The 17,253-nt window shown below is 36.9% G+C and overlaps 1 protein-coding gene across 1 annotated transcript in view; it reads left to right on the top strand.

Moving 5' to 3' along the window:
- The window catches only part of LOC127968018 (inactive N-acetylated-alpha-linked acidic dipeptidase-like protein 2), a 214,266-nt gene that overhangs the window by 173,574 nt on the left and 23,439 nt on the right, over positions 1-17,253 (top strand). Inside the window, exon 11 of the mRNA XM_052568855.1 lies at positions 9,490-9,585. Within this exon, the coding sequence (XP_052424815.1) occupies positions 9,490-9,585 (96 nt within the window). The remainder of the gene's footprint in view (positions 1-9,489; positions 9,586-17,253) is intronic.

Raw genomic sequence — 17,253 nt, 5'->3', positions numbered from 1 at the left:
ATGCTTACAAATCATACAGAATGAGTTTTTTTGAGAAAGTAAAAATGCACAATGTTTCCTGTGAGGGTTAGGGTTAGGGGTAGGGTTGGTGAAGGGCGATAGAATATACAGTTTGTACAGTATAAAAACCATTACGCCTATGGGATGTCCCCACTTTTCACAAAAACAAACTTGTGTGTGTTTGTGCGCGTGTGTGTGTGTGTGTGTGTGTGTGTGTGTGTGTGTGTGTGTGTGTGTGTGTGTGTGTTTTAATTAATAGATAATAATAACAATAATACAAGTAACAGATGTTTTACAAGTGTCATTAAAATGATTATTTTAAAAATACAGAAAAATAAATAATTTTTAAAAGCAGAAAAATCACTAATTGGGAGTAGTAATAACTTTATGTGACATATGGCTTTAAATGACTAACATGACTAAATGACTCATAACATTTTCTTATATATATTGAAAAACTGATTACTTAATTACTTTAAGCAATTTGATTACTTTTAAACTGAAAATTGTTAAATTATTCTTTTAACATTTGAAAACAGGAGATGCTATATCAACAGGATAGTGTCAAGGATCAGCCAAATTTCCACGTGTATAAAAAAACAAGGATATTTAGCATGGTTCTGTAGTTTTGTGTTATAAAGTTGACTAGCCTAGGAAAAAAGTTTTTTTCATATTAAGCCTAAAATGTGTTTCATTTCACTATTTATGAGGATTTTGTGATCTCTGTATATCAGTCTTTAAGTGCAAGATATTTAAATTTAGTACCTAAAGTATGCTTGCAATAGTTCTACTTTATCACAATCAAATATACTTCAGTATATCTTCGGTTGGACTTCAGCTCTACTCCCACAAAGTTAAAGTGCATTAAATACAAAATTAGTTGTTCTGATTTACGTATTATGTGATTTATGAGTTTAAGTATGCCAGTTTAATATGGCAGTACAATTACAGGGTATTTTTATCAACTACATACATACAGTATGTAAATGTGTGAAATAAATGTCTTTCAAATACATTTTAGTATATTTATTTTTCACTAGGGTAGATAAGAAAAAGCACAAAAAAGTGATTTATATATAAAATTTTTAAAAAAGAACATACATAAATATATAATTGGATATTTGGATGTATATATGCACACCTATGTTAAGTATGGGCCAGTGGTACATTTTTTGCTTTTAACTTGACAGATCCAAACCAACAGTGAATTCTAAAATTCAAATAGGATTGACTTTGGAATTCGTCTGCAGTTAGCATGCATTCCAGAAACCTGTGAAACTGCGCTCCTAATGCTTTCATACACTTTAATGTGGAATCTTCTGGTTCAGCACAGACTGTCACGTCATTCCCCTGCAACCTCATTGCCTCGTTATGATATGTGAGGAACTGCTTCCTGATGTGTAAAATGATCTTCCACACAGCAGCACGGTCAAACCCCAGGACTCCTTCACAGGCGGCATCAATATTGCGTTCCATCTGTCACGGCCCTGATGTCTGTGCTTTATCTGTTATATCCTTTCGGATGGCACATGCAAGCGTATCCCAGGAGCAACGAGCTCTCTCTTCCTTTAAAATAAACACTCAGGAAGCATGCCTTGTAAATTGCATACACATGTTCCCTCATTTTCATTGCTCTTGAACTTTATCTGAACGCATCTTGCATCTCAATGACTTTATGATGTATCTTTATACTTCCTAACCACAACGTAGGTGGTTAGATCCACTTCAAGTTGTTCTTTTCTGCTTCCTGTTTTCATAAACGCAGTGTAGGAGTTAAGCATTTCACACATGGAGTGGGTCCTTTCCTCTTTCTGTACAGTACATATTTCTGCCTTTCTCTCACGCTGTGGTGGTTGACACTTTCTGCATGCTGACTTGTACATCTGTCTCATCGGCACACATGCCTGGCTAAGCATTTGCAGTGCAATGCTGGTGTGCTTTAAACTGTGAGTCTAACCTTTTCCTGGCATTCAAGCCATCAGGCTGCATTAGCGCTGGGGGTGGCTGGTGTGTTTGGGAACAACACGATCTGTGCTGTGACATCCAGCTCCCAGCATCCCTGATTCTGTTCTCTGCCACGTGCCTCCACCCCAGGAGCCATCGCTCTCCCAGCTAGCAAAATCAAAATGACATACTTGGGCTTCATATGCTAACAATACTTACAGTGCCTGTAAAATGTACTATCCCCCTTGGATTCTCACTCTTTCTGGCTATTAACATGTATGTGTGTTTATATATATATATATATATATATATGTTACAGAAAGAATTCTATAATTCTTTAAGCACTGTTGGGGCATTAATCTGGAGGTGGAAAGGACACCATCCATAAACCGGCCACGACCAGATGCACCTCACAAGTTTCTGACAGAGGAGTGAAAAAATTATCAGAAGAGTTGTCCAATGCATGCAATTTTTTATGTGAGTGTTGATTAATATAGTTAAAAATTAATAGTAATTTAATTTAAGTTTGGGCTCTGTTGTTAATTGTAACTTTATAGTAATGTAAAAGTGCTCTCTATAGTAGAGCAGAAGCTGAGGTAGATTTTTATCCTTAAGAAAATGTTGAATATAAATTAATTTATTTAAAGAAAGAGCCATTTGTTCAGTAAACCACTGTTAAAATACTGAACCATGACGGCAAAACCGTCATTCTTATTCTATTTTAAACAATAAAAATAAAATATACTTCAAATAAGAAGGCTTGGACAAACTATGCACAAAATAAATATAAAAAAACAAACAAATGTTTTCCGTAAAAAAGCACCTGATGGATTCATATTAAACTGTATAATTTATTTAAATTTATTTAAATTAATTAATTAATTTATTTAGAATTGTTGCATAGAACGTTTCTATTATTAGCCTGAGATAAAACAAACAAACAAAAAACAGCCTTGTTTTTGCCTTATTGTGTTTGAACATCAAACCAGACCAAGCAGTATTGGGAACTAAACTAAAGCAATAAGGATTCTAGCAGAAATGACAGTCTTCCTGAATCAAGCTTTTTTTTATTTTTTTTTATTTTATTTTTTACAAAACGCTTTGATTAACCTCCTCTGGTTCAGGGCACTAAAGACAGTAGTCTAATGCAGAGTGACAGATCAGGAAGTATATCTCCCCCCATGCTAATGTAACTCCCTCTCCAGATGGCCTTCATGCCTGCGGCTGAGGGTCAGAACTGATCGCTAACTCAGAAATCTGCCTGACCATGCAAAAATCTGTCACCAGTTGTTTACTGGGAGCCTTCCCCACCCAGGGTTACCATCCGGCTCTTTTCCTGGAAAGTCAGAGGTTTGTTGGCTGTGAACAGAGTTTCTTGGCCCGAAGTGCTGTATTAGTGTCTGCACAACTAATCTAATTAGCAGTGTGAAGCAGCAGCAGCTGGATGTGGTAGATCCGTAGGGTCTCTGCGCTTCAAAATCATATGGCAGTTCCCTTTGCTAGCTAGCTCGCTGCGCACAGCTGACAGCTATGCTAGGCTTGTCTTAGCCTACCATCTGGTTTCTGCCGCTGGCAGTGACTGTGTGATAAAAAATATTGGGTGTAACATGCACATGTGCTTTAGTACGATATAGTATATATCGCATCAACATGACATCTATATATGTAGCCTACTCTGTCTACCAATGAGGATGCAATAATACATTAGTATCTGTATTACATAGTGTCTAAGAAAAAGTCATATGGGAGTTGACAGAGATTAATAGTTGCCATTGAGAAATAATTAATTATTACTAGAGATCTGTACTTGCCATATTTCTGCGTTATTATAAAAAGCATATAATCAACATATTAGAATGATTTCTGAAGAATCATGTAACACTGAAGGCTGGAGAATCCAGTTCCATCACAGAAATAAATTACATATTTATATATTAAAACTATATTTCTCTGGATGCAGTAATGAGATAAACTGTGTCTGCATTTCTACACTGGCGACTGGAGGAAAACCCTTTTTTTGTCTTTTTTATAGGTGAGTACTCATGTTAGTGTGATCCTTTCAATAACGCTACAATTTTCTCATCTGAAAATGCCTTCCATTCATATTTTCTCTCTTTTTTTTTTAAATTGAGGCCATTTAACTAAAATGACTCCAGTGATCTGCTGGTCCCATCAGCAAGCACATACAAAGAGGGCATTGAAGTTTGAGAGGCTAGTTTGGGAGATTTAAGTTGCAATCATTCTGTAAAAGCTTGACTGAGTCACTGATTGGGTTTTCATCATTGGTTCGGCTATTTCCTGATTATCTCTGTGAAGCTGCTTTGACACAATCTGTATTATAAAAAGTGCTAGAAATAAACATGTCTTGACTTATAGCTGACAGAAAATAAAGTATTTGGAAAATGATTCCGTTGAATAAGTCAGACTGAAAGTTATATGTTCTCCTTCGTTTCTTGACAGAGGGTACTTGGAAAGTGAGAACTTACTCAACGTGATGACACAATATATTAAACCTGACACTGAAGTTGCATAAACCACAGGATCTGAATATAAACATATAAGTAAGAAGATAATCCGATCACGAGTGGATGTGTTACCCTGTTGGTGAGCTCATGAGGTGCTAGAAACTGAGCCAGACAGATGTAGCATCTGTTTCAAGAGCAAAGATGCTGTTTCCTTTTTCAGCCTGGACTTCTGCTGGGGAAAAAAAGTGCTCCTTTGGATGCTAATCGTTTTGGCAATACCAATGATAACCCACAGCACCCAAGTGAGAGTCTCTATCTCCTGAGAGCTCTCAGGTTAACTCTGCCTTTACAAATCCAGTGTAGCCAGGGTCATCCCATTCTTTTTTGTTTATATGAATAGACACAGCTGCAAACCATTTAACCAACATCTGTCAAACATCATTCTTTTACCACACAGATGTCCTTGGTCCCTCGAGTTGGCTGCCAATTAAATTAACCACGTTCAGAGTCACTATAGTGTCTGCACTGATAAAGTTGTATCCTCCATCTCTAGTGTTGGGGACTAATTTGGAAGTGTCTGTCACTCACAGAAAGAACTATTTCAGCTCGACTGAGTCCTTCATCGACGGAAAGAAAAATCCACTCATCCATGATGTAGCAGTATGTAAAAAAACAGAGAGAAAACAGCACCAAGTCTCAATCAAAAACATCAAATCAAAGGATTCAGTAGCATTCGTATATAATGTGGTATGTTCTGTAAAACCACTACCTGCATACAAATAATAGTGAGAAAGCATTGATTTAGCAGCTTGTTCTTATGAAGTATTCTATGTAGCACTTTGACACATTACCACCATTTTATCGGAAATCAGAAGTCCCGCTCTGGCTTATTCGATAACGAGGCTCTTTAATCTTTTCCAATAGAAAATCATTTGAAATGCTACACTCTCACTTGTATTGATCAGATAATAAACAGTTAATAGTCTTCTTTGATGGCTCTCTGAGTTCGAATCAGTTAATGATTTCAATTTCTTTGTCTACTTTCTGTTTTATCACTTGTCTAAAACACTGAAGCACGGACACAGCACATCTTCCGCGAAGACGAGCGAAATCAAAGAGAGCTGATATATTTCAGAATTCTTCACACCCACGTTCACGACTCCTGGGTGTGATCGCGCTAACAAGCTTTTAATTAATTATGATTCATTAGTATTTATGAGAAGCTAATATAATTTCAGCTGAGTTCAGATTAAAAAAAAGACCAAATATCTGTATCAGAAAAGTTAAACATTGTCGTATTAAGAATCAGATATTAAAAATGTTTATGAAGCTAGTTTTGGTTAAAATGCAAATGTTCAAATATCTTCGACTGACTTCAGCTTGCTGTTAGTTTCAGTATACCGAGCGGGTGACAGACAGCACAGTTTGTTGGTTTGATCTAGTGCTTTTCCTCATCAAATAGGGGCATTTCATCATTCAGCGTTGCCAGATCATCCATTTATCCTTCATTGCTGTGAAAAGCACATACAAACACATGCATTTGGCAGCAGTGAATTTTATGTTGCCTGCAGTGATTTGATTGACTTTTTTGGTTTAGTCCTCTCATTCTCGCATCGCTCATATAATCGTCTTTTATTTGTTCAACCTGAAATAATTTCTGAATGAGTATATTGGGGAAGTAGCTGTACAATAGCCTAACTGGCATTTCTATTGTGTCCTCTATAGTGAAATCCTTCCATCATCTGAGCTTCCTCAGAGGTACATGGCTGATTAAGTCAGTGATAGATGTGCGAAACCGCAGCTGAGATCGTCCTCTGTCAGCCCTCAGCCTGTCACTGCGTTTTACTGTGTCTTATTATCACTCGCTCATCGTCAATGAATATTCATATCGCTCCCTGCCAACAATAGACCATTAGTTCTGGTTACTGGGAGATGATGGCACACCAAATAGCTCTGAACGCTTTCGGAGAGACTGTCCCGCGCATCAGGGCTGGGCTTTTCAGAGCAGGCAGATATCCAGCCACACGCTGATTACTGCATTCAAAGCCTCATTTTCCAGCTTACATAAACAGCGTGTGTCCCGCTTGCCATGACAGTGAGACAGTAATTATTTTTTTCAGCTCTTGCTTTCTGCCAAACTAGTCCTTTCTATCCATTTCTCTCTTTCAAACACACACACAAGTACACACGTTTTGGTTGTTTGTTACATATCCATAATCATTTAAATGCTGGATAAAATGGTGGATACTACGTCTGAGTAAAATGGTTGTAATGAATATAGTTATTTATAGAAATGAAATCAGTGAGGGCAAAGTTGAATTTTCAGCATCATTACTCCAGTCTTCAGTTTCATATGATCCTTCAGAAATCATTCTGATATGCCGAGCTAGTGCTCCATGCATTGCTTATTGTCAATGTTAAAAACTGTTGTGATGCTTATGTGATTTTGATACGTGTCTTGAAATTTTACTTCACACAATATTATTAATGTTTTACTGTTACATTTGATCAATTTAATGAATCATTGTGTTTTAATTTCTTTAAAAAAAAATCACAGTCTCCAAACTTTTAAATAGGAGTGTAAATGTTACACAGGTTGACTCACAAACTATGAAAATGGATAAATAAAAATACAATGTCTCTGTCATCTGTCATAGTTGTGTACATATACTGTAAATGTATTATATATATATAGAGAGAGAGAGAGAGAGTTGATTTATTTCTTCATCCACACATTCACAAGTCCAGGCTGAGATTAATTATGATTAATTGTTTCTTGAATATAAGCGTTTTGTATGATTATTTTACTTGTTTTAAGTTGTTTATATTTAAAATCTTAAAATCAAGGTTTTTAAAATATTTTCAATGAAAATCCATTCCAAAATTTGACTATACCCTACAATTAAATCACATCCATGCTAATTAAAATATAATAATAATAATAATAATAATAATAATAAATATGAAAAAGTAAGATTTACAATTTAAGCTATAAGATTTAATTTAAGAAACTAAGATATCCAGCACAAACTAAGCTAATTATTTATAAAGATTGGGTATTTTTATAGGGATTAAAATAGATGTTTACATATTCATTGCAGCTTAGGTTTAATGACTGAATAAAGATATCCAGGAATTTTTATTATCTTATTTGTGAGAAAAGCATTTTGTATTGCAAATGACATTTTATTGGGTCTCTAAACAGTAATATGCGGCTGTTGAATTTTAATTGCTCGCTGCAGAATTGCCTGTGGACTGGCCACTCCAGTCGTAACAAGGCCGTTTTGTGTTTGTAGAATAAACGGGAACGGTTTCCCTGGAGTTCAGTATCCTCCGCTGGTTGCGGTTTGACTGTCAGATCACATTTAAACCTGTAGACCCTTCCTTCCCGAGGTGAGCCTTGCGGTTTCCTGCTTGCTCAGTCAAGAGAAACCAATTCACCTGCCTGAGATATCATTCCCAGTAACCCAAGCACAGCCCTATTCACATGTAGCCAAGGTCTAGAGCTTTGGCGACTATCCTGAGAGCCATGTGTTTATCTATGAAGAGCAACAGCTCTCTGTGAAGAATCACTGGGTTCCATTCATACAGCTCCATGAAAACCTCTGATTGTCTTCTTGTAACCGAATACCCATATTAGAGCACCCGCTTTGTGCAGAAAATGACTTCTGTTCATCAGGCTAGTGCAGAGTGGTGGGATACAGATGAAAATGATCTGCATTCACATTTAACTTGTCCGAGATCACCCCAAACCAACGTATTGCAGATGTTGCAGAACAATCTGTGAAGTAATATCCCCTGGCGAGGCTACCGTGCTTCAAAACAGCACTGTCCGCCCTCAAGTGAGATGAAAAGCTGTGTGGGAAGATGGGCACGGGTGTAATGCCTCTAATTTTCAATGCAAATCAGACTTTGTTGTGCCTCTCTGTGCAGCCACTACAAAGAGAAAGACACAAATAGTGGCCATCAACTTGTAGACTATTGTTGCTCATGACATGCTCACTTTAGTGGACAAAAACACTGCATGTGTTTGTTACCCATGTGGCTAACTAGAGGCTGGGGTGTTATCCATTACTTTATGAATTAAAAGTTTTACAAGAAAACACAAATCTTCTAGGAATCTGTCAAAAAAACTTAAAACTAAAAATTGTATTGTAATTTATTAGGCAGTTATTTTTCAAGAGAGCGTTAGAGCGGTCATTTTTTTGTCTTTCTTTAACAGTAAGGAAATACTGGCAAAGTGCATTGATAAAGCCAGTTACTGTTTGTCAGATCTTTAGCATAAGAGGTGCAATCTATATATATATATATATATATATATATATATATATATATATATATATATATATATATATATATATATATATATATAAAAAAAAATTTATTATTATTCTAGAGTCATCAGGAGCAGGGGCCTTTGCAATAGGAAAGCTTATGATTGCATCACATATCTCTTGGATAGTAATTAAAGATTTCAATGCTTCCTGATCGGCTTAACACAGTTTTGGAAGAGGAAGCTGATTGAAGGAAGACAGAAATTTCTGCAGGCTTATTATTATATTTTTAGTTATGCTGTTATGGTATATATATATATATATATATATATAAAATAAACACAAGGCTTTTTTTTTTGTGAACTTCACAAAAAAGCCTTGTGTTTATTTTATGGGGTCTTGCAACTAATTTCCTAAGGCTCGTCAGTTTTCACTGCAAATATCCATGCTGAGAAGATTGAGGAAACCATTTCTATTCACAAAAAGAAATCAGTCAGAGATGACTGAAAAGTGTTCAGTCGTTTCACACTGAAAATGGTCAGTGCTGTTTGAAAATATATATTTTCAGTGCTAAAAAAGTTACTGTGACCTTCAAACTAGAAGCAATGTAGTATAACATCATCTGTGAGTTAAACAATCAGGAAACGTGACTTTAAAAGACATATTCAGGGATCTACTTCTCCAATTCATCTATTTCAGATGTGCATCATGACAGTTAAAATTGCCTAGCCTATGTTGACAACCTTGCATGGGTGTGTTTTAATTTTTCATTCTTCATGTTTTTTTCTCCTTTTCTTCAAACCTAGAGAGCGTTTTTTCTCACTGAGGCCTTTTTCCCTCCCGAGTCTTTATTAAGAGAGACCTTGGATCCAGCCTTCAAACTCCATGAGACTATTGCCAAGGTAAGAGTGCTCCTCCTTTCACTACAAAAGTCCAATAGTGATAATTTTGTTTGTTTGTTTGTTGCTGGCTGGTTTGCCAGGCACCGCAGTGTTGTATGCCTAAAGTTGTCATTAGGATTATATTTTGAGTGGAACTCTTTCTTGCTCAACTTTAAAGTGCTAATTGTGCAGCTACACAAATCATAACTCAAGAGACAGATGGAAAATTAAGCAAATAACTTCAAAAGTGTTTATTCAAAACCATTTGCATTTTTATTTTTTTCAAGTTAATACTGATAAACAAACCTTTTCTTAATCTCTACTTTAATGAATTTTTAACCTGAACATTTTGTCTTCTCCAAACTCTCTTCTCTCGATAAATGCCTGCATTGAAAGTTTGAATTTGTTTAGTAATTTAAGAGTTTCTGTGGTATTTTGTGTTTCTTTTTTCTATTTCTTTGGCAAACATGTAATGCTAAATGATGCATCATTCACAATGAGATGAGGAATATGTATAAGGAAATACAAAAGAGTCCATTTTTATTTGTGTTACATTTTTGGCCATTTGAGAGCCTGCCCAGTCATCATTTCATAAAGTGTGTCTTCCAGACAGGACAAAAATGCATTGACCAAGTGTCAAGTGACAGTGTCCGGTGCTCTCCTGGGTCACGTTATGAAACCACCGCAGTGTTTTAGTCCACAGACACTGATTGTTTGGCTTCTGACAGCTTGTTCCCCATCCTGGCAGTCTGTAGAGGAACAGCGTGCATGCTTAGACTCAACAACAAACCCTGTGAAAATGTTATGAAATATAGATGAAACAGGCTGGGGATTTTATAAACAATTTTCTCTCTCGCTCTCTCTCTCTCTGCCAGTTATGGCCGCAGCATTAATGGCAACAAGAAATATGAGCATCATTAAAGTTCCTCATCACAGTCAAGGAGATACTGTTCTGCGCCATGAATTATTCAGGCCGCTTGAAGACACACTGGCAATGACACAAAGAGTTGTGGGACAACATCGCATGCTAGAATAGATGAAAGGCTCTCAAAGTGTCCATTCGTTGTCGTGTCTCCTCCAACTATGTATTCAAAACAGTATATACAGGAACATTAGATAAAGCATCTGCAGAATCTGAGAAGATAAATATTTAGTGTGGTATTGAATTCAGCGAGCTGATTTAGAGGTTTCAAAATATCATATTCCTCAGAACAACAGGCAGAAAGCTTGGGAAACTTACCTGAATAACAAAACAGGACAGAAAGGGTAAGATCTTCTAGCCTGTTAAAAGCATACAAAGACACACAGGGACAGAGAAATGATAACACTTTACAGTAAGATTCAATCATTATCATATAATGCATTAAGTAAAAATGCACTACTTTTGCCTTTAAATTTGTCCAAATGAAGTCCTTAGCAATGCATATTACTAATCAAAAAGTAAGTGTTGATCTATTTACAGTAGGAAATTGACTACATTTCTTAATGGAACGTGATCTTTACTTAATATTCTAATGATTTGTGGCATAAAACGTTTTTTTTTTTTTTTCAGTGACAAATAAAATCACTTAATAAACACTTCTGAGCAAAGTTATATGCAAATTTATTATTGTCACTTTTACAAAGTAGCACTTAAAACAAATGTTTTAAGAAACCAGAGGATTCAAGTGTATTTTTGATGGTAATGAACATTATATTACAAATGCTGTCAACTTGCAGTGAACCTAGAATATTCCTTACTGTTAACATATGCAACCTTATTGAAATTGTTAGTAGAAAATGTTTGGCAAGCAATGTTTCTCAACTCTCTCAACAGATTTATTTAATCTGCAGGAACTTCTGTTCAGTACTTCACTAAGACACATAACATTTCAAGTCGACATGATTCATTCAATGTAATTTTGACAATTTAAGCACACAAATGGGATTCATTCTTCCAACATGCAATACTTTCACGCTCACAGTCCAAACCCAATCCTCTAGAGGGCGTCTTGTATAAATATGCCCTACTTTCCAAACAGCACGAGTTCTTAGTCACATTGGCCCTGTAATGATGCCGTAAGGGTTGCCGTTTTCTGCCTGCCACGAGTTCGGGGAGACTCTAAAACCAATATTAATGAATGCTAATGCCTCTTGAGAGTTTCCTTAATATCATGTGACCTGTAGTCACCTGCCGGCCTTTCCCAGTATGCCGTTCCTCCGAAATAACAGCCATGGACGTCGTTAGTTTGGTGATCCAGATTTCATATGGAAACTAAACTCAAGTAGCCCCCTGATGCCAGTTTAAATTGGTGGAGGCAGACATGAATTGATGGGGTATGAGAGTTGGGTCTCGCCGCTGTCTGATAGTCTCCAGCTGCAGTACAAGCGCACTTGAAATCCCCAGGTTCCTCTGTAAGGCCAGTGCTGTTGTATCTGTGGTGTCACGCTTCTCTACGCCTCCAGGTCCCGCAGGACCTCGGGCCCGGGCCAAACTCTCTTTTTCTGCAGGCTGAGGAGCCTTGGGAGTTCTTTCAGCGAAGACTATCACATTCTCTGCTCATTTTTCAACCCCACCTTTAAAACCACAGCTGGGCCGGGTTGACGGGGAGGACAGAGGGGCTGAGTAGTGTTGGGTGTGTTTGAGTCAGTTCCACTCAGCCTGGCACGGAAGCCTGGAATCGATCATTTGAGCCGCAGGTATGCACACACTCCATCACCCTCACAGGGCCCACATGCGGCAAACCAACTCCCTGGAGCTCGAAACCTCTGTGCTGACTACCTAGAGTACTGCTTTAAAGATCTACATCTAAAGTCACTCATTCCCTTAATAGGGTAGTTTGCCCTCCTTTTAAAATTTCAACTCCGTTTGCAATATCATAGCCCTGTGAATTATTTGCTGTGGTTCCCTTTCTTCCCTTTCTTTCAAGTCAATGCCGAGTCTGGCTATGCAAGTTGAAGAGACTCTACACTCTTTTTTGCACTTTAAAAGCATTTATTTTAAATTGTAATATTTTTTCATAAAATAGCTGTTTGTACTGTATTTTAATCAAACAAATGCAGCCTAACCCTAACCCTAACCTAACCTAAATCTAAACAATTACCAACCTCAAACTTAAAAATATGAGACATTAAATAAAGCCTTAGTCTAGCGGGAGAACAATTAAAGCCCTGTATATTCATTGGATCTTATTCTTGACAGTTCACTATTCAACTGCAAATGTCTCACGTAAAGTTTTCCAGAATAGAGTAAGATTCCCAGTGCTATCCAGAGATTCTTTCAAAATTAACCTGCCATGCAGCGCTTGCCCTGGGAATCAGCGAGCCAGAAATGGCGGCGGAGTAGGAAGCCTGAGAGAACCCAAGCTGCCAGCGAGAGGAAGCTGTGAGGTTGAGAGCAGCTGCTGGTGTGATTGAACATCCCAGGACAGACATTGTTATGTGTCAGATGGAAACAGTAGCGGTGGTGAAGACTGAAGGCTTGGTATTGTGCTCTGACAGCCTGAGTGACACTAGCCGGGCAGGGGAAGAAGGGTGAACGGAAGATTCTGCCAGCTTTGCTTACATGGCACCTGGAAGGGGCAGGAATCTGCTGATGGACTCTGTGGGGAACGTCAACCTGAGAAGCATCTCAATTTATATTCTCTGTCCCTGAATCAACTCGGCTGTTAAAGGGCATCTAGAGATCTCTCTCCGGAGACCTCCAGAAAAATGAGGGTGAGGGTGTTTCATTTGGACATGACGTTCGGATCGCATTGTTCTGAGTCCATCAGTGCTAATGCAGTGGCACAGGATCATCAGCTGCCCATTGTACAACTCAACCTCATTCTGCTTCTTAATGTCTTAGCCTGGTTCTTAATTGCTTAAATGGACCATCTGCTTTATGCAAATCACTATTTGGAAGATAAAGAATTGCAGAAGAATTGCCCGAGATCGTTCTTCCTGTTTTGTAATATAAGTTCTGAAATGATAAGATATCACCAATTTCCCAGAAATTATTGGCTTTGGTGTATCTTATAGAATTAGAGTAGAAAAAGATTTTAAATTGAACTTCAATTAAGCCGTACAATGGAGAATGCTGGGATTTTAAATCACTAGCTTTACAAAGGAAAAAGATCCGGAAGGAAAAAGTGGAATTATTAAGTCTTGAAATTGTCATCTTTTACTCACTGACCCCTAAAAATAAAGGTTCTAAAAGGGGGTTTTCACAGTGAGGCCAACGAAAATGTAGGTGAGTTTTTTAATCACTGGAACCCGATTTGGAGAAATGTAGAATTACATTACTTGTTCACAAATGGATCCTTTGCAGTAAATGGGTGCCATCAGAATGAGAGTCCAAAAAGCTGATAAAAACATCACAATAATCCACACATAATCCACATGACTCCAGTCCATCAATTAACTAATACTGATGTGAAAAGTTATTTGTTTGTAATAAACAAATCCATCAAGACATTCTTAATTTCAAATAGTTGTTTCCAGGTAAAATGCCAGTACTCCATCCACAATATTGCTTTCTCTATTATAAAGATATATAATCTAAATCAGGAGAAACATATGCACGGTGACTGGAGGAAGCGCATTTATACAAACCACATACTATGCGTATCGGGAACGGCACTGCGGGAGCCACCTGAGGGCAGGCAAATGACACAGTTTTCATTTTTGTGTGAACTATTCCTTTAAATAGCAATGGTGGGAACACAAAGAGATGGAAGATAATTTGGTTCTTTAGAAAAGAGCACCGTAAGTTGATGAATTACATATGGAAAGATTGCAGCACAGGACATGTCAAAGCTCATTGAAGTGATTTAATCATGAAAGACAATGTGCCAACTCGAGTCTACTGCCTCCAGCCTCAGCGGTGCTGTCCCTGTATAGCTGCACTCACTGTGTGTGTAACAGATGTGGCTTTTGTCCGCTGGGATGGGAGACAGGGAGTGAGAAGACTGAGAGATGATAAAGAGATGAGATGATGAGGTAATGGAAAGATTCTCAACACTGCTTAACACCTCAGTCAGCCATGCAGAGGATCTCATGAAGTATCTGTTGTGATGATTTGCTTTGCTCTGAACTGGCATTGTATTATTTCCCACAGCAGAGACAAATCACCAAAGAGACCTCAGCCGACATTCGAAGTTTGCTGAAAATAATAGTTTGAGTCAGGGTGTACTTGCACTAGGCACAGTTGCCTTGAACCGAGTGTGATTAACCCCTCACCCTCCCCACACTGGCCTGTATATCACTCACACTGCATGTATACCACACCCAAACCCAACCGAGCGGTGCCCTGGCCGACCTCTACCAACCAGACTAGGGCCGGCTAAACAAACCACGCTGAAGCGCGGCAAAGAACGCTCACGCTAGTCAAACAAACCAGGCTTTGGGGGTGAAACACACTCGGGCGTGAGTACACCCTCAGTCGCCATTATGAAAAGCATGCTGGATGATTTGTAAAATATCTTTCTTCTCTGTTTCAAGGCATGAAGAGGTTACTATTGTTTGTTCAAGTATGAGCACTTTTGGAGTTTTAAATAAAAAGCTTCTTTTTTGTGGATGGAATGATAGTGTAAATTACTGTTATTTAAGTTCTATATTAACTTTTATAGTATAAAATTAGAGACTCTTTGGCTCATTAGAGCTAAATTCAAGAATTTTATGTATACTAAATGCACACAATTAAATAAAATGTTCTTGTTGTTGTTTTTTTCATAATTTCAGCATGACATTTTCTTTTCAAAGTTCATGTGCAAATATGTGTGTTATATTTGTTATATTTAATAACATTCTGTCATGTAATTACAGCGGTGGAAATTACATTTTTAACAAAAAATAAATAATAAAATCTAGTTTTAATAAAAATCTAAACTCGGAATATTGAAGTGCACAAAGTGCAAAAGAAGCAGCTTATTAAAAATCAACTAATGATGACAGATTTTTCAATTTTAAAACGGTTTCTTTGCTGAAAAGGTCTCTTGATCTTTTAAAGAGCTGCTTCTAAGAAATGAGTTTCTTCTGGGTTGCCATTTAGATTCTTGTATGACAAAATTTGCAAAAGATTAATCAGAAGTTCCCATCAGTCTGTTTAATAACTCCTAGACGCTGTCGATCTGTAAACCCTCTACATCAGTCTCTCGTTTAGACAGCCACAAAGTCTTTCAATCTGGTTTTTCTGTCTGTTCTGTCTAGATTACTTTTGCTGATAGTCATTTATTGGTTTCTCAGTCAAGATGAGTCTGAATAGTTAGACACACAAAGGCTAAATTTGGCACATGGCTGTGCTTTTCCCTCTTCATTTACCTGTAGATGAACTGGATGTGTAAATCATTCCATCTAGGAACACGAACGATGTCTTCATTGGATGTTTATGAAAGAGCAAATTACTGCACTTCTCCAGATTTGCTTCTTTTGTTTGTATCCCACTTTTGAATGTTTTGATATGGATGTTTTACAGTAGATAATCTTGACCAGTTGGAGAAATCAGATTTTTCGAGTCATTGGCAGATTAACAAAATGCTGAAATTTTCATGTTATCTCCCCAAACAAGGAGTGTGATTGGTTCCCTCCACCTCCTCTGCACCCCAGCACTGGCAGCATATCAGGAGGAGTTTATCGCCCCCTAATACATAAAATGACGAGATGTCAAGTCAAGTCATTTTCCCAGACACTCCTGGGCTTAACCCAGTGTTTGGATGTTCTCTTCATGTTCACTGGTTTGTCCCAAGCGTGGTGAAGACTCATGGCTCATCCATCACTGCTGCTGATTAAAAAGCCCTCTGTACTTTTGAGGCCTTTTTGCTGAAAAGTTGAAAACTAAAATAGAGATACAATATGACACTGGGAGCCTGCCTGGCAGTTTCTGAGGACAAATCCTTTCAAAACATGTTATTGCTTTGACTGCCCCCATTTGACCTTATTTCCTTTATGAAAAGAAGGTTCATGCATATTAAAAAACATTTTTCCCCCTTTTTTATGAATTAAACATTTTAAATCCCAAATGGAGCAATGCCGATGTAATTAAAATTAAGTTGCATATTTTTTACCTTAAAATAATATTACAGATATTATATACTATTATTTTAATATAATTTTCTAAGTGATATACTGACATTGATCTCAATTCAGTTCAAACTACCATTTAAAAGATTTTGAACAGAAAGAGTTTTAATGTTTTTAAAGAATTCACTTCTGCTCACCAAGCCTGCATTTATTTGATCAAAAATACAGCAAAAGCATTAATATAGTGAAACATTGTTACTATTTAAAATAACTTTTTTTCTAATTGAATAAATTTTAAAATGGAATTTATTCCTGTGATTTTTAAAGCTGAATTTTTAGATTCATTACTCCAGTCATGATCCTTCAGAAATCATTCTAATAGCCTGATTTGTTGCTCAAAAAAACATTTATCATCATCATCATCATCATCATTATTTTTATTATTATTATGTTGAGAACAGCTAAGTAGATTTTTTTTTTTCAGGTTTCTTTGATGAATAGAAAGTTCAGAAAAATTTTGAAAGAAAACTTTTGCAACATTATAAATGTCTTTATCATCACTTTTGATCAATTTAATGCATTTTTGCTGAATAAAAATAATACTTTCTATATAAAAAAGAATACTAACTTCAAGATTTTGAAAGGTATAGTGTATAATGTTGAAAAAGCTTTCTATTTCAGATAAAAGCTGATCTTTGGATCTTTCTATTC

Source organism: Carassius gibelio, chromosome B11 (genome assembly GCF_023724105.1).
Source record: "Carassius gibelio isolate Cgi1373 ecotype wild population from Czech Republic chromosome B11, carGib1.2-hapl.c, whole genome shotgun sequence".
Taxonomy (NCBI): domain Eukaryota; kingdom Metazoa; phylum Chordata; class Actinopteri; order Cypriniformes; family Cyprinidae; genus Carassius; species Carassius gibelio.
This window is presented reverse-complemented; position numbering and strand designations above follow the sequence as displayed.